At 40.9% G+C, this 23,560-nt stretch overlaps 1 protein-coding gene and 1 pseudogene across 1 annotated transcript; one reads left to right on the top strand and one right to left on the bottom strand.

Moving 5' to 3' along the window:
* Nucleotides 1–637: 637 nt before the first annotated feature.
* LOC100772906 (zinc finger protein 28) lies at nt 638–5,648 on the top strand (the record flags this gene model as incomplete). Its single annotated transcript, XM_035449517.1, has 4 exons — nt 638–882; nt 3,074–3,158; nt 4,074–4,200; nt 5,311–5,648. Coding segments are annotated over 4 exons (582 nt in total), but the record flags the coding sequence as incomplete, so codon positions are not given.
* An 8,559-nt stretch (nt 5,649–14,207) lies between these two features.
* On the bottom strand, nt 14,208–15,250 carry LOC100773197 (annotated as a pseudogene).
* Between the last annotated feature and the right edge of the window lie 8,310 nt (nt 15,251–23,560).

Raw genomic sequence — 23,560 nt, 5'->3', positions numbered from 1 at the left:
CTGCATACAAATTTTCTTTTTTCTTGTATTTTATCTGAAGGGACCTTTAGAATGAATCACAGACTAACTTGTTTTCAATTAGTAAAATGACAAGACAACCATCAAGTGGTTACAGAGGGATGAGCTCAGCCCTCAGCTGTAAGCAATGGGCTGAAAACTGGCTTCTGGAGACATCCATTTCTTTTCTGAATCCAAGTTCCTGGAATGTCTCTCCCCAAGCACAACTACAGTATTTGGTTTTGGCTTTTCATGTTTGTGTGGGGATGGGACGCTGGTAACTGAATTTAACCTGTTATGGTTTGATGTAAGAAGTAGCCCAGGTCAAGTCGAGGTTGGGCTGCCTTTCTTTTCTCTGAAGGTCTCAGCACTCACTGTGGGGTCAGATACCGGGGTGCAGCGTGCTCCTGGCTGCAGCTCTGGTCTAGGCTACAGCAAGCGTGTGTGTAACCTGGGCAGAGCGGGTCCAGGGCGGCCTGACGGCTGAGCTGAGTGCAAGGCGGCGGGAGACCAATTGGGCAGGAAAGGTCCTTGTAGAAGCGGAGACACCTGCGCGGCCAGAGGAATTTACAGGGATGGGGTTGGCGTGGCAGCAGCACGCCTTACGCAGGATCAGGAGGATCACGTTACCGGAAGTAGGGTGCAGTGGGCGGGGCCGGGAGGAGCTGCTCCAAGGAACTGGCTGAAGGGACCTGAGATTTCACCCTTCCCGGTGGGACTCGGGGAACCGCGCGCTGCAGACCCGGGTGCGGAGGACACGGCGGGTCCGCGGGGACCTGAGACCTCGGGATCCGCGGTGTCCGCGCTCGCGGGGCGGCCTGGGAAAGTCAGCAGTCAGCAGCGCAGTGGCGGGAACCGCAGCCGGGCGGCCCTGAAAGCTCCCAGGTCAGAGGAGCAGCGGGGCTGGGACCCGGGAGGGGGTGCCAGCGGTTTCTCTGCTGCTCATCAGGAAGCCGGCTCCCAAATTCTGCTGTGCATGTCTTTCCCTTGTTGTATTTTAGATCATATGGAATACGCCTGGTATTTTCAGTTGATTTTCTCATTGCAAAAATATTATTGTAAAAATAATTAATAGAATTTAGGAATTCATCTGAATATTTGCAAGCATGATTCTCTTTGCTATGGTGCAAAGGACAAAGCTCTTGAAATTTACAATCATCTATACTAATTTCCATGTTATAAACTTCCCTATTCAAGAGAGTGGCACACGGAAACGGAGATTTGGATTCGCAGAGAGCTTTTAGATTATACTCATAACAATGCCTGCAAATGTCATGAATCTGAATGTAAACTTTTTTTGTGAGGTCCACAGTATGCTTGTAAAAATTAACTTTTAAAGGTATCCTTTTATCCCTCCTTAATTTTCCTACTGAGACATATGCACACGGTGATTGAAATACAGCTTTCTAAAAGTGTCTTTGCCAGGCCTTTAATCCCAACTCTCAGAAGACAGAGTCAGGTGAATCTCACTGCTGTGGAGACTAGCAAGGGGTACATAGTCACTTCACCGAAAGCTAGCACTACACAAGAAAACTCTATTTCAGTGGAAAATAGACAAGGAAAGAAGACATTTAAATGCATGATAGTATAGAATAATATCAGAAAGCATCTTTTGAATAATTAGGATACCTCGTGTGTATCAGAAAAATGTCTGCAAGTCTTTTTTTTTTGGGGGGGGGGGGTTTGAGACAGGGTTTCTCTGTAGCTTTGGAGGCTGACCTGGAACTAGCTTTTGTAGACCAGGCTGGTCTCAAACTCACAGAGATCCACCTGCTTCTGCCTCCCGAGTGCTGGCATTAAAGGCGTGTACCACCACCTCCCGGCCTGCAATAGTCTTTTCTATCCTTGGTCCAAGAAAAGCACTCTGTCCATGGACACATGACCAAACTTACTTTTGATTCTGGTGTTTCCTGTGTTTGAGACCTGAACTTACAGTGTTGCTCTGTCTGGCTCAGAACTCCCCTTGTAGAGCAGGCTAGACTGTAAAACACAGAGTTCCACAAACATATTTCTCCCAAGTGCTAGGATTAAACGTGTGAACCAACAGGATGATTGTAGAGCAGGCTGTTCTCAAAGAGATCCACCTGCCTCTACCTCCAAGTGCTGGGATTAAAGGGGTGCTCCTCCTCCACTGCCCAGCTGAACAACAGTTTTGTTTTGTTTTTTTTTAAGAAGTACTTTGATCTTGAAGACTCTGTAGAAAACAGTGGTTGTTTCACGTGATCTCTAGAATTGTTTTGCTGAAGGGAAATTGTAGCCCTTCCATGACTTTGGTCACAAGACACTTCAGGCACCTGAGGCTCTTATGTTACTGTGTATTACAAACAATACATAATAAAGGACTAAAGTCTTGGAGGGTATGTGATGTTCTCCTCTAGTAAGAAAGATAAATTAGATGAGGGACCTTTGCATGAGGAAATACTTTGTGTAACTTTCAATGAATAAACTTTTGCATGGCTGTTCAGTTCATCAGAGAGGTAGGATCTTCCTGCTGCCACATAGGCCTCCGATTTTCATCTTTGAGTGACTTCTTTCTTCAACTGACACTGAAACATGGTACACCCTGACATTGCAGAGTGGCATCAGTGTGGTTTCTGTGACTGAGAATTGTTTCCTTGTAGTCTCCCTTGCTGCTCCTCAGTATTCCATGACAAACTAATCTGCAAGTGTGTGAGCTTTGTGTGAGTGAGTCCCACATCCCACAGAATAAAGTGAAATCCTGAAAGGTAAAGGAGAATTTTCATAAATGTTCTCTCCTCCTCTTATGTCCCTATGGGAGATGTAAGGCTCCATCATTATTGGTCCATGATCAACTCAGAACATCACTAGTGTGTGATACTCTCTTCCCAGTCATTAGTTGATTTCTGCCCCTGAGTTTTGACTGAGCTGTGATTGGACGTGTGATTCAAGAGATGCTAAGTAAAAAAGCTTTCTAAATATTTCCAGTATTTTGACATTGCATGACAGTTAGGAAGTCATTTGTATAATCCTGTCCTTAGTGTTCTCTTCATCTACAGAGCACAGCACTGTGTTAGAAATCCAGGGGCTTCCTGAACAATCTCTTACTCATGTGCAGGTTCACTGATCACCCAGACCTGCTCACCTGTGCAGCAGAGCAGAGGGGCCTGGAAGGAGAGAGGAGACAGAAGCTAAAGATGCAGGTATGGTGGAGGGATTGGAGAAGGAGGGAGAAGGGATGGAGTGAGTGGGGAAGTGGGACAGGAAATCAGTTCAGCCACATTCTGTTTCACTAGAAAGAATTCTGGAGCCTTTCACTGGCAAAAACCTCCTCAGGATTTCTTAATGCAGGCAGGAAAAGACTTTCTTCAGAACAATTGATAACGTGTCAATAAAATTTGACCTCCCTTGATTTTTACTCTTTGGGAGTGAAGTGAAATACTTTTTCAAAAGTGCTATAATTGCTATTTGTCTCTATTAGGCATATTCTTAAGGAAATTTTGGATGATATCAAATATTGCTGATTCAAATTTTACTATGTGTTCATGTTGGCACAAATATTCTCATAAAATTAACTCATTACACTAATATGTCAATGTTAAGATTGACAGTATGTACTGCTATTACAATCCCTGCTCCTTGGGGAAAAAAAATCAACTCTTTGTCTATAGAATCAGTCCTATAATCTGTAGTCCATACCTACTCCTTTGCTACTTAATGGTGGGGCATTGTACCTAGAGTGTAAATACCCCCACGGAGCCTGTTTGAATAGAGTCATGTAAGGGCCAAGTACACACAGGATGAATTCAGTGTCAGTGTTTTATCATGATCTAAGGCACAGCATCTAAAGACCACTTCCTCATGAATTTGCCTTCTGAGACATTTCTCCTGTGGGACATGAACACAGCATCCATAACATATAGATAACCATGTCAGACCTTAAATGTATTTCTTGTTTCATATATACCGCTTGTGAGACTCTTGTGTCAATGTGTTTACACAGAGTTAGAATGTTCATGATAGAATATGACTGTATTGGAAGTCATACTGTGTGTCTCCTTTTAGCCAGGAAAGCACTACCAGTTAGTGCTTGGTCAACCCTTACTTTTTTGTTTCAGGGTCTGGTGACATTCAGTGATGTGACTGTGACCTTCTCGAAAGAGGAGTGGGAATGCATGGACTCTGCTCAGTGGAATTTGTACACTGATGTGATGTTGGCGAATTACAACAACCTGGTCTTTGTGGGTGAGAACATTTTGCTTCTAGAATTCCTAACATGTCTTTTGTTTGTTGTTACTTCATAGGTTCTAAAATCTGTCATTTAAGAACTAGCAGTAGACAAGGCAAAGTATAGTAGTAGGAAAGAGCATTTTCATGCCATTTAGTTTTCTCTTTCAGTTTTCCATTTTTAGAGCTGTCACCCACCCTTCATTTAGTTCCAAGAATCATTCGTAGTATAGCATATAATGTTTCCACTATATCTTAACGCTTTCTGTCTTTTATTGCAATAGACATGTTTTTAATTGTGAGAAAAATTCAAGATATACAAACTGGAAATACTAACTATACTGAAGAATTTGATAAGAAATATCCCTGGGGGAATCCTGTTTAAATTCCTCTGCTTTCTGTTTTCATGTACTGAGCACAGGACTGTCTTACACTTCTGTATTCTTTCTAAAAAGTTCAGTCCTGGCTCATTGCTGTGTCAAAGAACATGTGTATTATTGTATCAGGCCAGGCCTAGTCACCTGTCTGGAAAGAATGAGATTGCCCTAGAATGTGGAGAGGAGAGAGAATCACAATAGGGTGGACTAGTGAATGAGCTGGCAAACAGTGAAGGCTTCAAGGAAAAGAGAAAGCCAGAACTGAGAATGTATTTGCAGTGCTCAATTCCACCTAAAAGTATTCCTGACCACTGGGCGTTGATGCCTTGCCTTTAATCTCTGAACTCTGGAGGCTGAGGCAGGCGGGTCTCCATGAATCCAAGGCCAGCCTGGTCTATAGATCAAGTGCCAGGATAGGCTCCAAAGCTACATAGAGGAAACCTGTCTCGAGAAAAAAAAAAAAAAAAGAAAGAAAAGAAAAGAAAAGAAAAAAGTATTCTTGATCTTTTAAGTTAGTGTAGGATCCTGGCCCTTAGATGCCATCTGTCAGTTTTAACTGTTAGAAGGCATTCTCTTCTCTTATTACACCTGAATCATGGTGACTTAATACTAGTAACAATTCACTTGTATTTGATTAATCTGAAGTAGGATTGGGATAGTTTGCAATATTTTTACTCTAACATGAGTATGATTATTCTTTAATTGCCTTCTTTGTATACATATCTTAATATTTTACCTTCCTTTTTCCCAGTGGCAAGTACACAGTCACAGTCAGGAGTCAGTGTACAGAGTGGACCTGAGAACAACCCTATGAGGAAAGTTAAGAACACAGCAGTGTATGGAGCTCAGACAGTGGAGGATAGAAATAAGCAATAGCTGCCCGTGACAGCTCTGCCTCAATCCAGCTGGAGGCTCTAATGTCTGACATCATGCTGCTTTTGCATCCATTACTTTTCAGGAAGCTGATTGATTTTTGGTTTTGGGTTTTTGTTTTGTTTTGTTTTGTTTTGTGTGTGTGTATGTGTTTCTAGAGAAAGAAATAAAATAAGCCTGTGATGCTTTTGAGTAAGACTTTAGTCTTTTAAGGTATTAGGTCTTCTGTAGTCTTTATTGCCTATCATTTAATATAAATTCTGTGAACCTGTGATTGGATTAAACTCCTCTTCCTCAATTTCTGAAAAGAAATATTTAAAGTCGGATACGTGTATTCTACATATACTTAGTTCAAGAAGACAAACTGAAAGCTAATTCAGCTCCACCAATTATTTTTCCATCTTTTTCCATTTAGAGATTTTTTTTAAAGATTTATTTATTTATTTATCTTGTATACAGTGTGTGCCAGAAGAGGGCACCAGATCATATTACAGATTGTGGTTGTGAGCCACCATGTGGTTGCTGGGAATTGAACTCAGAACCTCTGGAAGAACAGTAAGTGCTCTTAACCCCTGGGCCATCTCTCCAGCCCCCAGTTAGAGATTTTTGAGAAAGATGAGATATCTGTTATAAATCACTGACTTTTGAAGGCTATCATGCTGTGTTTGTGAGAATCCATACATCTACAGTGAATGAAATCTGTCCATTACTAGGAACAGTAATCTCAGTTCCAGGTTCACTGATGTTAACTGACAACTTAGGGAGACAGTCATTTATCACATGCTTATTATTGGAGCAAACCCTATTAATATGAAGTATTCTACTTCTCAGAGAACTATTACAAGTGTGATCCTGTCCATCAGCACATGGAGACTGAAAAGGAGTCTTGTCAGTGTAATGAAATTGGAGAAGTGCTACATGACCCCTCCACTTGTGCACTGTATAGACCAAGTGAAACTACAGAAAACTCTGATAACTATACATGCAGTAATCACAGGGATGCTTCTGTTTACTCCTCAAACCCAGACAGACATGAAAGCATGCACACTGCAGAAGAACCTTGCAGATCTAAAGACTGTAAGAAATCTTTAAATTTATGTTTCAGCATTACTCAAGATCAGAGACTGCACACCACAAAGAAAGAGCACAAGCAGGGAGAATTTGATGACTCCTTCAGCTCTGCATGCAGTTTTTTGCTACAACCAATCTACACTGGAGAGAAACGACACCAGTGTGGGACATGCGGGAAATGCTTCAGTGCTGCCTCAAATCTCACTGTACATGAAAGAATTCATACTGGCATTAAACCCTACAAGTGCAACATTTGTGAAAAATCCTTTACGCAGATTGCAAGTTTTAAAGCACATCAAAGAATTCATAGTGGGGAGAAACCTTACAAGTGCCAAGAATGTGGAATGTCATTTCGTTACTTGTCAGGAATTAATAGCCATCAGAAAAGGCATGCTGGAGAGAAACCTTACAATTGCAATGACTGTGACAGACACTTTCCTCACTATTCAGCATTAAGTAGGCATAGGAAAACTCATTTTCTAGAGAAGTTTCACAAATGCAAAGAATGTGGTAAGTCCTTTCTTACATTATCACTTCTTAAAAGGCATTACAGAATCCACACTGGTGAAAAGCCTTACAAATGTGAGGTATGTGAAAAATCCTTTACCTGGAAATCAACTCTTAGAACACATCAGAGTGTTCACACTGGAAAGAAACTTTACAGATGTAAGGAATGTGACAAATCTTATACTCATTTCTCTAGTCTTAGAGCACATCAGAGAATTCATACTGGAGAGAAACTTGCTAAATGTATAGATTGTGACAAATCCTTTATCGATATCACAACTCTTAGAAAACATCGGAGAGTTCATACTGGAGAGAGACCTTACAGTTGTAAGGACTGTGACAAATCCTTCAGTACTTCCTCAAATCTTCGAATACATCAAAGAGGTCATACTGGAGAGAGACCTTACATGTGTAAGGAATGTAACAAATCCTTTAACAGATTCTCATGTCTTAGAACACATCAGAGAGTTCACACTGGGGAGAAACCTTATAGATGTATGGAATGTGACAAGTCCTTTACACAATACTCACATCTTAGAAGACATCAGAGAGTACATACTGGAGAGAGGCCCTAGAGCTGTAAGGTTTGTGACATTTTTTTCCCAATCTTTTAACGAGATATCAGATACATCATACTGGAGAGATACTCTCATATGCTAAGATTGGGACATATCCTATATCTGAGGTCTTAGAAGACATCAGACAGTTCATACTGAAGAATGACCTTACAGTTGTAAGGAATGTGATAAATCCTTTTCCAGCTGCTCAAATCTAAGAAGGCCTCACAGTATTCACACAGGGGTGAATCCCTACAAATGTATGGAATGTGTCAAGTCCTTTACCCGGGACTTGAATCCTAGAAGATATGCAAGAGTTCATACTGGATGTCGACTTTACAGTTGTTAGGAATGTAACAAATCCTTTGTCCTCTCTTCTGCTCTATGGAAACATCAGAAAATCCATAATGGAGAGAAACCATACACATGCAAAGACTGAGCCATCCTTTATCCAGATTTTGAATCTTAGGAGACACTAGAAATGTCATGCTGGAGAGAAACTGACTGATCAAATAATGTGACATAGCATTTTCCACTACGCTCTGCTTATAAATCACAACTGTTTACAAAATACTCAGGGAGAGCAATGAAAGAGAGATCTTGATAGAGGGAGCCAGTATGGGTTTAGGGAGAAACCTTGTGCTGGAGAAATTCACAAGAACCCACATTGGTGACCCCAGCTAAGACTCCCAGCAATAGTGTAGAGGATGTCTGAAAGGACCTTCCCCTTAATCAGATTAGTGACTACCCTAAATGTCATCACAGAACCTAAATCCAGTAATTGATGGAAGCAGATGAAGTGACCACAGCCAAGCACTGGGCTGAGCTACTGGAGTTAAGTTGATAAGAAGGAGGAGCCATTATATGATCAAGGGGGTGGGTTAAGATGATGATGGAGAAAACCAAGGAGATATCTGACCCCAGCTAGTAGGAGCTCACAGTCCATGGACTGAGAGATGGGGAACTGCATGCGACCAAAATAGGTCCTCTGAATACAGGTGACAGTTATGTGGCCTGATCTGTTGAAGAGGGCAGGTCTGGTAGTGGGACCAGAACCTATCCCAGGTTCATGAATTGTCTTTTAGGGGCCCATTTCCCATGGGAAACCTTTCAAGGTGGGATAACTTACTCAGGCTTAATATAAGGGGGAAGGGCTTTCGTGACTCCCCAAGGAAAGCCTTACCTTGTCTGAGGTGTAGATGGGGGTGGGGAGCTGGGGGGTAGGACGTGGTGAAGGAGGGGTAACTGGGGTTGCTATGTAAAATGAAAAATAAAAATTTTAAATTAAAAAAATAGAAACATAAAGATATCAAACTGGTAAAAGTCTTTATGAAGGTTTATGTTTTTAAATTTTTCCTAGAGTATACATTAAAATGAAATTCTGCATATATAACAGTGAGAAGAGCTTTCCATTTCTTTAAAGGTGTGTGCATGCTTTACTGACAACTATGTGTGCTACATGTATGCCTGGTACAGGTGGAGGCCAGAAGGGTCATCTGATCCCCAGAAGCTGGACTTACAGATAATTGTGAACTGCCATGCACATTGGAAATTGAATCCAATAGGGCAACCAGTGCACTTCACCCCTAAACCGTGTCTCCAGACCCTATTAGAAAAATGTAATAAAAACATGTACCAACCCACCCTAAGTCTGGATACACTTCACCTCTCTCTACACTCTGCCCTCTGTCTTGCGGTGGGTACCCGAGCCTCTGTTGAGTCTGGGAGCTGCTTTGTTTCCCTCCAACCTTCCCCATCAACCCCTGCTTGATTTTGCCTGAATCTAACCCCCCCTCCCACCGGACAAGAGTGGAACTGGATGGCCAGAAGGCCCACCTTGAGTCTGGACACACCTCACCTTTGTCCAGCCACCACCCTCTGCCATCCAGCTCCCACCTGAGAGAGGGAGAGACCCCACCTGCACTCCCTGGATGAAGGGATGGGAAGAAGACAGAGTAAGAACACACTCAAAATCAGAAAGACCAATATGAAACCACCAGAATCTAGGGACCCCACACCAGCAAGATCTGAAAAGCCCAACACAGAGGATGAAGAAGAAATGGACCTCAAAAATTATCTTAGGAAGATGATAGAAACCATTAAAGAGGAAACAAGATAATTCCTTAAAGAAATAGAAGAAAAAAACAAGCAAAAAAGTACATGAAATGGAGGAAAAGACAAACCAAAAAATTAAAGAAGTAAACAAATCTCTTAAAGAATTTAAAGAAAACCAAGAAAAAACAACCAAACAAGTTAAGGAAGCACTCGAAAAAGTTCAAGGCATGAAACCTGAAATAGCACAATAAAGAAAACACAGAACGAGAGGATGCTGGAAATAAAAAGGGCAGGATAAATGATCAGGAACTAAAGATGTGAGTATAACCAATAGAATTAAAGAGATGGAGGAGAGTATCTCAGTTGTTGAAGACTTGCTAGAGGATATACAGACATCGACCAAAGAAAATCTCAAGCCCAACAGGTCCCTAACACAAAATATCCAGGAAATATGGAACACCATGAAAAGGCCAAACCTAAGAATAATAGGTATAGAAGAAGGTGAAGAAATCCAGCTCAAAGGTACAGAAAACATATTCAACAAAATCATAAAAGAAAACTTCCCCAACCTGCAGAAGGATGTGCCTATGAAAGTACAAGAAGCATACAGAACACCAAACAGGTTGGACCACAAAAGAAGTCCCCTTGACACATAACAATCAAAGCACCAAACTTACAGAATAAAGAGAAAATATTAAGAGTAGCAAAGGAGAAAGGCCAAGTAACATATAAAGCAGACCTATCAGAATCACACCTGACTTCTCAATGGAAACTTTGAAAGCCAGAGATCCTAGATAGATATCCTACAAACACTAAGGGAACATAGATGCCAACCAAGCCTACTGTACCTAGCAAAACTTTCAGTCACTATAGATGGAGAAAACAAGATATTCCATGATAAAACCAGACTTAAACAATACATATCCACAAATCCAGCACTACAGAAAGTTCTGGAAGGAAAACTCCAACCCAAGGAAGATAACTACACCTACAAAACATAGGCAATAGATAATCCAATTTTACCAAACAAGAAAAGAAACAGGAGGGCAAAATACACACACAATGACACCACCAACAATAAATCCAAAACAAACAAGAACCAACAATCAATGGACATTAATATCCCTCAATGTCAATGGTCTTAACTTGCCCATAATGAGATACAGGCTAACAGAATGGATACAAAGACAGAATCCATCCTTCTGCTTATACAAGACACACACCTCAAATTCAAAGACAGACATTACCTCAGAGTAATGGGAAAAGATTTTCCAATCAAATGGGCCCAAGAAACAAGCTGGTGTAGCAATCCTAATATCTAACAAATTAGACTTCAAACTAAAATCAATCAAAAGAGATGAGAAAGGGCATTTCATACTCATCACAGGAAAAGTCCATCAAGACAAAGTCTCAATCCTGAACATCTGTGCCCCAAATATGAAGGCACCATATTTGTAAAAGAAACATCACTAAAGTTCAAACCATATATAAAACCTCACACACTTGTAGTAGGAGACTTCAACACCCCTCTTTCACCTCTATACAGGAGCACCTGACAGAATCTTAATGAAGAAACAAAGGATCTAACAGAAGTTATGTCCCAACTGAGTTTAACAGATATCTACAGGACATTCCGTCCAAACACAAAAGAATATTCCTTCTTCTCAGCGCCACATGGAACCTTCTCTAAAATTGACCACATAGTTGGCAACAAACTAAACCTCCACAGATACAAAACAATTGAAATAACCCCCTGTATCTTATCAGATCACCATGCTTTCAAGTTAGAATTCAACAGCAATACAAATTTCAGAAAACCTACAAATTCGTGGAAATTGAATAACACCCAATTGCACCATTCCTGGGTTGAGGAAGAAATAAAAAAAGAAATTAAAGACTTCCTAGAATTTAATGAGAATATAGACATAACATACCCAAACATATGGGACACTCTGAAAGCAGTGGTAAGATGAAAGTTCATAGCACTAAGTGCCCACATGAAGAAACTGGAGAAAATTCACACTAAAGAATTGACATAACTGGCTGGAGAGATGGCTCAGAGGTTAAGAGCACCGACTGCTCTTCCAGAGGTCCTGAGTTCAATTCCCAGCAACCACATGGTGGCTCACAACCATCCGTTATGAGATCTGGTGCCCTCTTCTGGTGTGCAGATATACTGGAAGCAGAATGTTGTATACATAATAAATAAATAAATAAAAAAGAATTCACATAACAACTGAAAGCTTTAAAGAAAAAGAAGCAAAGTCACCACTGAGGAGTAGACGTTGCCAGGAAATAATCAAACTGAGGGCTGAAATCAATAAAGTAGAAACTAGGAAAACATTACAATGAATCAATGAAACAAGGAGTTGGTTCTTTGAGAAGATCAACAAGATAGACAAAGCTCTATCCAAAATAACCAAAAGGCAGAGAGAAAGCATGCCAATTAACAAAATTAGATATGAAAAAGGGGATATAACAACGGACACTGAGGAAATCCAGAGAATCATCAGGTCATACTTTGAAAACCTGTACTCCATAAAATTTGAAAATCTAAAGGAAATGGACAATTTTCTGGATAGATATCACCAAAAGTAAACCAAGAACAGATAAGCTGTTTAAATTGACATATTACCCTTAATGAAATAGAAGCAGTCATCAAAAGCCTCCCAACCAATAAAAGCCCAGGGCCAGATGGCTTCACTGCCGAATTCTACCAGAAATTCAAACAAAAGCTAACACCAGTACTCCTCAAATTGTTCCACACAATAGAAGCAGAAGGGACATTGCCAAACTTTTTTTACGAGGCTACAATCACTTTGATACCCAAGCCACACAAAGATACAACTAAAAAGAGAACTACAGACCAATATTCCTGATGATTCTCTAGACTCCATACAGCTGTTATAATCAGTAACCAACACCAACTGTACTGACCTGTATTGACCTCACACTAGACCACAGTAAGTGTACGAAAGGGAAGGTCTCACAGGGTCCACTTTGCTGAAGGTGTTTTTCATCTGTAGTAGCTCCCTTGTAGAGTTTTTCAGGTCACTTATATAGACTATCATATCATTAGCAAATAGTGAAAGTTTCACTTCTTCCTTTCCGATTTGCATTCCCTTGGAATAGCTACATTAACCGCCTTGGTTTACCTAAGAGTCTCTTTCTCTGAGGTGAAAATGAGATTGACCATGAAACACATCAATACTGCACAATGTCCTCTGGCCAGAAAAAAATGCATTTTTTTTCTCTCAACAGAAGGCAGTCTTTTATCTTTTTTGGACTTTCAAAGCTTGATTTTTAGTTAGGTAAAAAAATCACTACTTTTGGAAGGTTATAGAAAAATTCTTAGAACAACTAATTTAAAACATCAGTCACCAAGTTGAACTACCCTGATGGGGGAAGTGCTTCTGTGTGTTTGTCTTACTGTATGATAAATAAAATACTGTTTGGCCAATGAAACAGCAAGTTAGGCAGGACTAGGAGTCAAAGAGGATTCTGGGAAATGTAGTAGAGAAGTGGTGATCCAGGCCAGAAGTGACATAGCAAGGAGACTCATGTTTGTAGGGAGCCGTTCCTGCATTCTCCATTACAATGATGGTGCCTGCAGGCACCAAATGTAAATTATTTCACAGACACTGGGTAATTTCCATTCCTTTGATCTCTGCCTATCCCGTGGCTCATTTGGCCTGAGGAGCTGAAGCCATTCATAGGGTAACACATCCCAGGCGGGGCGGCCAGCCTTTATTAAGGGATGGGATTCTTGGCTCAGAGTCTCCGCTCTGGTAAGCTTATGCTCTCCCACTCTCAAGATGCATTAAAGCTTTCCTGCAGAAGGATCCGAGTGTCCTGCGTGATTCTTGCCGGCGAGAACATGTAGCGCGCGGGACACATGTTTAAACAAAGAGAAACAGGAAGTGTCCCTTTTCCCTCCGCTCTTCCTCCAGTGGCACAATGTGATCCACTGGCAAGGAGGGAAACCAATAAGGCGTTCGATAAGATAAGTCTTATAAAATATATAGATTTATGATAATTAAGACTGAGCTAACAGATGAGAAATCCTAGTCATTGGCCAAGCAGCTTTGTACCTAATGTATTATTCTGTCCATCCATTCTGTATCGGGCAGAACTCGGGTGGCTGGTGGAGAACGCCCACGTGGCGGTGGGGCTTGGGCGGCTTTGGTGGAAAGATTTATCATAACACTACCCAGCTAATATTCATAATTTGTTTTACAGTATGGAAAAGAGTTTTTCATAGCAAACGCCCCACAGTTGTCTCAATCAGTCATCACAGCCATTTAAGACCTAACCACTCACTAATAAGCTGTGTTTTCCCAGCCCTGGACACCTGCCAACCATCTGTTGTTTCTAAGTAACTTTGTCTAGGTAACACAAGATCCAACTGGATAGAGGCTAATAATTAATATCACATTGTGGGTGAAAAATCCTAGAGGCCAGCTCTGTGCTTCTTATGTCTGTATTGTGTGATTCTCATGAAAGCAGACCTAGGTAATACCTTTGGAGACAGTGGTTACTTTGCCTTGAATGGCTGTCTCTCAAATCAGCAAAGCAAACTTTGTCATCAGTGATAATCTTTAAAAAAAAATCAGTACAACAGATGGCAGAGGGAGTTCACAGATCCCATCAAATACAGGAGACCTGGAGATCACTGCAGGGCAGATACAAGGCAGGCTGAAAGGCAAAGTCCTGTTGAGTGATATTGTAAGCAGTGTTTCAAAAAGCATGCAAGAGCTTGGTCTTTATAATGTTCCAAAAGTCCAGTGACAGTGGAGGAGTGAAAATCACAAGGATCATGGGCATTAAAGTGGAAGTTGATTTATCATTATTTGATTTGGGGGTGATGGAATCTGTTTTAGCAGGGGCAGCTCATGGAAAAGATGTAGTCATTCTGAGCAGAGTCCTGGGCAAAACTTTGTCTTTAGGTCTCCATTGCAGAAGAGTTTCTGCTTCCTATCAGTCCATCACAACCCAATAACAGGGATTCCCCTTGATCTGAAGCAAATCCAGTACCAGGCAGTGTGTGTAATGCATCTGCATATGAACTTTCAAAACTCCCTGTCTGCTTAGGTGCAAGAGGCTCTCCAAGGACACCTGGTGCTCCTTAAGTCTCCTTGACTGCAGACAGAGTTGTTGAGTCCTCTTCTGAGTCACAATTCATTTGTGGAACTGCAAAACTGTGTCCACTTAGGTCATCCTAATTGGATAACTTTGTTTCCACAATGGGTTGATCTGTGCAGTAGCTGAAAATGGGTTTAATGGTTGTATTGGGAAGACCATCCACCCTTTCTTCATTAATAAACTGCTCTCAGAGTCTACCTTCTTCGTCTTATGGAGACACTAGCAAGTTCTCAAATGTGTCAAAAATGTTGCTGTTTAATCCAATGCCACAGCAAAAGGGCATTTCTCCAGCATTACTTCAAAATTTTTCTTTTATTGGAAGAGAGGCTGTGGCTGCTTCCTGTAAATTCTCATGGGGAAACACAAACCCAGAGAGTAGGAGTCTCCTCTTGCAAGCCTTGTTCTCAGGACGGCACACGAGCCACTCTCCTTCAAAATGCTTATTTCAAACCTGAGGGAATCTCTGAGGCAGAGTTTTGGTTTCATCTTGAAAATGTCTTTGAAAGGCTGATTCCCAGCTATAAGGGACTTCTCTTCTATTTAGCAGTGGAATCTCACAGACTGATGCTTTTCTGTTTGACAGACAGACACCTGCTGGAGTTCATGTTTACACTCTCACTGAGAATTTGTCTGTCATGGTAGAATAGAGCCTTGTACCTGAGTTTCAATTTGTTCCACTTTATGCATTGATAAGGACATTGGGAGCCTACAGCACACAAGCTCCCACTCACTATGCAAGGTACAGTGAGCAGGGGGTCAATGCCTAGGCTTGTCTTCCTCTTCCAGGTTGATCAATCCTAGGTCAAGTCCCTGCTGCCTGCACCTAGGAGCCCAGGCACCTGCCCAAGGAGGACTGGCCCTGGGACCAGAGAAAGAGAGGTACCAAGGAGGACGACCTCAGGGTACACTCAGCAGTAGGGGCAATTGGGGCGGCCTCATGGAGGAAACCCATGGCCAGGCAGGAAGTGCTGGAGCACTGCAGTGGGGAAAGTCCTTCTATGAGGAAGTCCCTTCCTAGGCTCCTGAAAATCCAGGGCAGCCTTGCTTCCTTAGGATGGACCCCAGGGATTCCAGCTGTCCTGAATACCCAACCATAACCTACTTCCTCTGTGCGGCCTGCCCTTAGTGACCACTCCCAAACCTCAATCCCCAACATCCCACCATCAAGGGAAATAAGTTCCTGGGCAGGTGTTTGTATTCAGGCATCTGTACTGTCCTGCCCTTGGGGTTCTGCCAGGATATGCCCAGAGCTGCAGCCGCCAAGAGCACCAACTATGCACATTCACTAATTTCCCTTTTAAATGTGTCTGACCCACTTCTGATATTTCCTTGTGCTTCTTGGCCAATATCTCCAAAAAACAAGAAAATGGGATTTACAAGTGTCTTTTTTCATACGGCTGGTCAGAAGCATTAATTTTGAGATGCACATCAAAATTAGAGACAAAATTAAATTTTGTCTGCATTATGCTTTTTTTGTTTGGAGACAGGATTAATGCAATCCTTGTTGTCTTGGAACTGACCTTGTACATCAGGAAGGCCTCAAACTCAGACAACCCCCTAACCCTGTCTCCTGAGTGAGAGATTAAAGCCTTACACAATCGTGTCTAGAACTGTTAGGAATCTTTGGATGATGAACAAAAGATATGTGTTTTATGACAGCTTTTCCCAAGGGCTAGAGATATCACTTAGTGATTAAGAACCATGGCTGCTCTGTCAGGGCACATGGCTTTGATTCCAAAAACACACAGCTGCTCATAATTGTGTGTATCTTCAGCTTTGAGGCTTCTGGACTCTACCTGCACCAGGTCATCTTTCAGTGCACAGTAAAACAAGCAAGCAAAACACGCATACACCGTTAAAAAAAAAAATAAGAAGCCTTTACACCAGTAACATTGAGAGAATATTAATTTGGTAAAACTCTGTTATATTTCCTAAGATTTAAAACTCATTAAAAGTTTTCACAAGTTTCTTATCTGTATGTTTCTATTATATGTACTGTTGTTATTTGTAAGCAGAGAATACTGGAAAATGGTATGTCACAGTATTTGCAGTGGGATTTTTCTCTTTATCTGTTAAGACTTGCAAAATGGATGATGGATATGACACTTTTGGAATTTGTAAGGTTTCTTAGCAGTATGAATATACTGATGTGTTATAACATGTGTGCATTTAGTAAAAGATTTGATACATACCTTACAACTCCAAGGTTTCTCTCCAGTATGAAGCCTCTGATGTCTTATAAAATGTAGTATATTGGTAAAGGACTTGTCACATTCAACACATGTCTAAAAAGTTTCTCTTCAGTGTGAACTCTGATGTCTTCTAAGTTGTGAGTTCCAGGTAAAGGACTTGTCACATTGCCTACATTTGTAAAGTTTTTCCCCAGTATGAACTCTCTGATGTGTTTAAGAACTAAGACCTGGGTAAAGGACTTGTCACATTCTTTGCATTTGTAAAGTCCCTCTCCAGTGTGAATTCTGATGTCTTCTAAAACTTGAATCACAGGTAAAGGACTTGTCACATTCCATATATTTGTGAGGTCCCTCTCCAGTGTGAATGCTCTGATGTCTTCTAAGTTTTGAATTCCAGGTAAAGGATATGTCATATTCCATACATATGTAAGGGTTGTCTCTAATATGAACTCTCTGATGTGTTCTAAGAGGTGAGACCCAGGTAAAGGATTTGTGCCATACAACTGTAAGGTCCCTCTCCTGTATGAATTCTCTGATGTCTTCTGAGATGTAAGTCCTGTGTAAAGAACTTATCAATAAGATATATTTGTAAAGTTTCTCCTCAGTGCAAATGCTCTGATATATTCAAAATTGTGAAATCCAAGTAAAGGACTTGTCACATTGCACACATGTGTAATGTTTCTATACAGTTGAAAGGCTTTGGTGTATTTTACAGCTAGAATGCAGGGTAAAGGATTTTTCACTAATGTTGCACTGGCAGGGTTTAATTCCAGTATGAATTCTCTCATGTTCAGTGACGTAAGAGACAGTCCTGAAGCATTTCCTGCATTTACTACACTGGTGTGGATCTTCTTCAATGTAGATTGGTTGTTGCCAAAGCCTGGATGCAGAGCTCAAAGAGCCATCACCTTCTCCCTGCCTGTGGTCTTTTTTGCAGTGTAGACTCTCTCATCTTGAGTCATGTTGAAACACAAATTTAAAGACTTCTCACAGCCTTTAGATTGGCAAGGTTCTTCTCCAGTGTGCATGCTTTCATGTCGGTCTGGGTTTGAAGAGTCATCAGAGGCATCCCTGTGATTACTGAATGTGTAGTTATTAGACTTTTCTGTAGTTTCACTTGTTCTATAAAGCACACAAGTGGAGGGGTCATGAAGCACTTTGCCAAGGTCATTACACTGACAAGATTCATTTTCAGTCTTCACATGGTGATGGACAGGATTACATTTCTGATAGTTCTCTGAAAATGAGTAACTCCAGATTAATAGGGCTTGTTACAATAATAAAAATGTGATGAATGACTGTCTTCCTAAGTTGTCATTTAACAGAAGTAAACCTGGAACTATCAAGATTAGAGTTCCCAGTAAGGGACAGTTTTCATTCACTATATTGCATGGATTCCCACAAACACAGCATGGCATCCTTCAAAGGCCAGTGTTAGTGATCGACCAGCAGTCAATAGGGTATAGGTTTTCTTTATTCAGATACACCAGCCAAGCATAAGCCAGAGCAGGCCCAGAGGCAGCAAGGCAGGGAGGCCAGAGAGAAGGGCCCCCACGTGTCTGCAGACCTTTAAGAACCTATCCTGACCTCCCCTTGACCACGCTCTGACAGGTGTGCTCAAGCACACCTGTAGCCAGCCCTTAGGAGGCGTGGTTACAGTGTCTCCCTACAGGTCAGTGATTTAAAGCATACATCTCATCTTTCTCAAAATCTCTAACTGAAAAAAAGATGAAAAAAATAACTGATGGTGGTGAATTAGCTGCAGGATAGAGCTCACTGAAGGTTTGTTTTTAGAATACATGTTTCTATCTTTCAATATATCTTTTCAGCAATTAATGAAGAGCAGTGTGCTTCAATCCCAGGTTTATAGTATTTATACTCAGTAACCAATGCAAAGACAATATTCTTCAAGACATCACAGGCTTTAGCTTGATTGAGACAAGCCTGTCATGGGCAGCTATTGCTTATTTCTGTCGATTAGTCTCCAAGTTCCACACACCATTGTGTTTCCTAACTTTCTTCATAGGGTTATTCTCAGGTCCACTCTGGCTCCTGAAATTATTTCCCAGAGGATGACTGTGTATTCACCACTGGGGTAAAATGAAGGATGTTATATGAAGATGTGCATATAAGGAAGGAAATTACAGAATGACACTACCTCAAAGATCCAAGTTAAACTTAAAAGTTGGAAAAATTATTCCATTCCAATTTCAGCAAAGTCAAGTAAGACTGTATTTTTTAGTAGTATTAAGTCACAACAATACAGGAGTAGTATAACAGAAGGCCCTCCACAGTCATTACAACAGACAGGATGCTTCCTGCAGCCAAGACACTACACTAGGTTAAATGACCAGGAATGATATCAGATGGAATTGGATATCAAAAACAAAAAACAAAAAACAAAAAACATTCTCAGCTCTTGCTTTCTCTTTCACTTGAAGCCTTCACTGCTCTCTGGCTCATCCACTGGCCACTATAGTTGTTGCTACTCCCTTCCTTCCTCTTTCAAGGGCAATCTTATTCTTTCCAGACAGTTAATCACAAATACCTTGTATATAATAATCCACCAGTACTTACAGGCAGTCCATAACCCATGCTAGAACTTTGAGAGATAATACAGAAGTCTAACACCGTACTGGGCTTGGTATATGAAAACATAAAGCACAGGAATTTAAATAAGTTATCTTGACTGATATTTCTTGTCAAATTCCTCAGTATATTTAGGATTTTCCCTGTTATTTATCTTGAATTTTTCTCACAATAAAAAAACATGTCTATTGTGATAATAGACAAGAAACTTAAAGACATGAGTGCAATTGTTATATACTACTGAGTCTATGGATGAGTCTTGGAACCAAAATAAAAGTGGGATGCAAATTGGAAAGAGAAACCAAAATAGCTGAAATTTTCTTTCCAACTACTAAGTTTTCCCTGTCTCCTGTTTGTTTTTTCAGGACACCTTAACATATTTTACAACCTATTCAGTGAAAAAACAAAAACATGGGCTGGGAATTCAAGAATCAAAATAGTCTCACCCACAAAGACCAGGTTGCTGTAATTCTTCAACATCACATCAATGCACAAAGCCCTCTGAGCAGAGTATAGGCGTTCCCACTCCTCCTAGGAGAAGTCCACTGCTACAGCCCTGAATGTCAACACATCCTGAAATAAAAAAGTTTGGTTTGACCAAGTGCTACTTGGAGGTGCTTTCCTGGATATATGGAGAAAGAATGTAGAGGGGGGAGATAAAATAACTACTCAAGAATATGATTTCTCAGTACAGTCACATTCTATCATGAATGATGTAACTCTATAAACACAGAATGAAACAACTGTTTTACAAGCAGTATATATGAAACAAGAAATAAATTTAAGGTCTAGACATGGTTATTTCTCTGTTATGGATGTGGTGTTTATGTCACATAGGATCCCATTGTACATGTCTCTGCTTTAAATGCTGTACCTGGAGATGAGGCTAAAACACTGACACTTATCAATCCTGTCTATATTTGTGCCTTACTTGACTCTATTCTAACAGACTCAGGTGGGATGTTTACACTCTAGGTCCAATGTCACACCATTAATTGGGAAAGAGAAATGTATAGAAAGCAGAATATACAACTGATTTTATTGTTTTTTTTCCACAGTAGCACAGATTGTAACAGGAGTATGTACTGTCGATTTTCACATTGACAAATAAGGTATGTAGCGTATGTTAATTTCATGACAATATTTGGGCCAGTATAAACAGAGATAAATCTGCATCGGCAATATTTGATATAATCCAAAATTTTCCTAAGAATATACAAAAGCCAACAGATACCAATGACAATTTAAGAATTTTTTTGAGTATTTCACTTCACTCACAGACAGTAATAAAAATTGGGTGGGGCATTGGTAGTGCGGGCTTTTAGTCCTGTAAATATACTTCCTGATTCTTATCAAAACTCTGTTGGACTCATTTGTAGGAATGGAGACATAAAACCAAAGGTAGAGAATGTGCAAGAATACTAAATCTCCAAAATTCTGAAAACAATAAATAAATCTAGGACAAGCAGACAAGGAGCAAAAGCTTCCTTCTTCCTTTTATGGGCTTCTAATAGAAGATGTGGCCCAGGTAAAAATTGTACCTTCCAGGCTCATGATCATTTTCAAAGATGTGTGTCCTCCCACCTCAAGATATGCCTTTTGGGTCAAGAGTAACCACACCTCAGACCAAGTCTGTTGTTATTTAGATAAGACATCCGTGACCAATATTCAAACATGCTACAGTGTCAGGTCTTACTGCTTTAGGTCTTTTGACTTTATCCTTGGAAGACTGAAGATACTTTTGAACTCTCAGAACTTAAGTCAAGATAAAATGGAGCCATCTCTGTGGACCCCAAAAATCATTCTTCCTGTATTAGGCTGTTGTACTTCCCAGTTGATTTTAATCCCAGGATATGGTAGCACTAAGAGATACCTTGAAGTATCTCCTGCACTGCAGACATGATCCTTCTTACTGGATTGTGTAGAGGCAATCCAGTTTCCCTGAGGTAATGTGGCTCAATCACCCTTCCTAAAAGTTTTAGAAGTTTATACTTGCTATCAGCAGTTTCATTGTGTCTCATTAGCTAGTCCCAAATAACCAAAAAGTCCTAAACTCATTGCCAGCACTCCTCCTACCCCCCAAAACAGGTCAAGCCACAAAGCTATCTATCACCCACATTCAGAGGGCCCACATTCAGTTTGGTCCCATGCAGTCCTCAATCAATAGTTCTTGAGCCCCCACTATCTTGGGTCAGCTGTCTCCGTGGTTTTTCCCCATCATGCATTTGATTCCCCCCTTTTCAAATGATCTCTCCTCCCTCTCTTCAACTGAACTCCAGGAGCTCAGTCCAGTACTTGGCTGTAGATTTCCACATCTGCTCCATCAGTTATTGGATGAAGGTTCTGTGATGACAATTAGGGTAGTCACTAATCTGAATAAGGGGAAGGGCAGTTCAGATATCCTCTCCACTGTTGTTACTTGAGTTGGCTGGGGTCAACCTCGTGGATTCCTGAGAATTTCTCTAGCACTAGCTTTCTCCCTAAACCCATAATAACTCCCTCTATTAAGATAATCTGTTTCCTGGGGCCTCCATTTGTGTCAATCTTTCGGTCTCCCTTTCTAGCTTCATTGTTAACCCAATCACAGTGACAAATTTTTACTGGGGTGACTTACAAGAGTGTGAGTGACAATGAGATGATGACACAGACTTAGAAGACTTCCTATGGGAGGCCGTACCCTCTGCAGAGCAGATGAGAGGTGGGGGTGAGTGGGGGGAGCCAGAGGAGTGAAGGGATGAGGAACTGGGATTGGAATGTAAAAAATAAATTAATAAAAAGTTTTTTAAAAAAATAAGTGTTAGTGAGAGATTACTCAAGCACCAAGGACTCAATGACAGCTGCATCACTTTGCGAGTGTAATTGCTAATGAATCTGGAAACTTGGGAATCACTACATAGCTTCCACACAGCTCAAAGTAGGTTAGGAATTTCTTTCAAAATATTCACTACCTCCTATAGACAGCTTGACTGCTGTCTGCCTAGTGGCTGTTCTGAGCATCTTATGTGCAGCTCAGCTTGTCTGACAGTGTCTGCAGTCCTCACTGATCACATATGCTTAAGGCAGGAGGGAGCTAGTGGGTCTGGTCAGTTTCTGTGACTTCCTGAACAAACAAAATTGTCTATTTCTTTCTTTTTTCTTCTTCTTCTTTTTTTGTTGTTTGGTTTTCAAGACTGCGTTTCTTTACATTGCTTTGGAGGTTGTGGTGACACTGGCTCTGTAGACCAGTCTGGCCTTGAACTCATAGACATCTGCCTTCCTCTGCCTCCTGAGTGCTGGGATTAAAGGTGTGAGCAACCAAGGCTCGGGATAAAGTTGGCTGTTTCTAAGACTTGTGAGCTTCTCTGTTGAATGTACTGTTCAACTTGGGTGTATCCCATTCTTTGACTTCTCTTTTAATGTCCTGTGTTTTGGGGGAGTTTCCTCAGCATTTAAGGAGTTTGTGTAAGAGGAAGGTGATACACAACAATTAATTCTGGGCATGAACCCCAAGGACTTTTCATCTTGTCCCTGAGCATCGGCCCACGATGTTCATTGTTCCTGTATTGACAGCATCTAAGATACAGAATCAACCTAGATATCTATTAAGAGATATGTGTAATTGAATATGTGGGTACTCTTTTCACTTTTTGTTTTGTGTGCTTACATAAGACTGTGTGGAGGGTATTAGAGTGGACTGCAGAAATGTCATTTCAAACAAGATGTCCATGGGAAGCTACATGAACACCTATTCTTTTTAACCCAAGCAAAAGTTATAAGAGAGGATAGTAGAACACAGGTGTTATAATAAAATGGGGAATTGGATAATCTGCTCTAGAGCCAGGCTTGGTGGCAGGTTCAGATAATCCCAGCACCTGGGAAGATGAGACAGGAGGTTAACAAGTTCAAGGCCAGCCAAGGCTCTACAGTAAGATCCTCTCTGGATTATGTGTCCTAGATGTTTAACGGTGGATAGGGAGGGATGAAAGGAGGAAGAGTGAGTGGGTTAACACAAAGGGGAGATTCATGAAGACTTATG

This window comes from Cricetulus griseus, chromosome 9 (assembly GCF_003668045.3).
Source record: "Cricetulus griseus strain 17A/GY chromosome 9, alternate assembly CriGri-PICRH-1.0, whole genome shotgun sequence".
Taxonomy (NCBI): Eukaryota; Metazoa; Chordata; class Mammalia; order Rodentia; family Cricetidae; genus Cricetulus; species Cricetulus griseus.
Note: the sequence above shows the minus strand (reverse complement) of the source record. Positions and strands in the feature narration are given on the sequence as shown.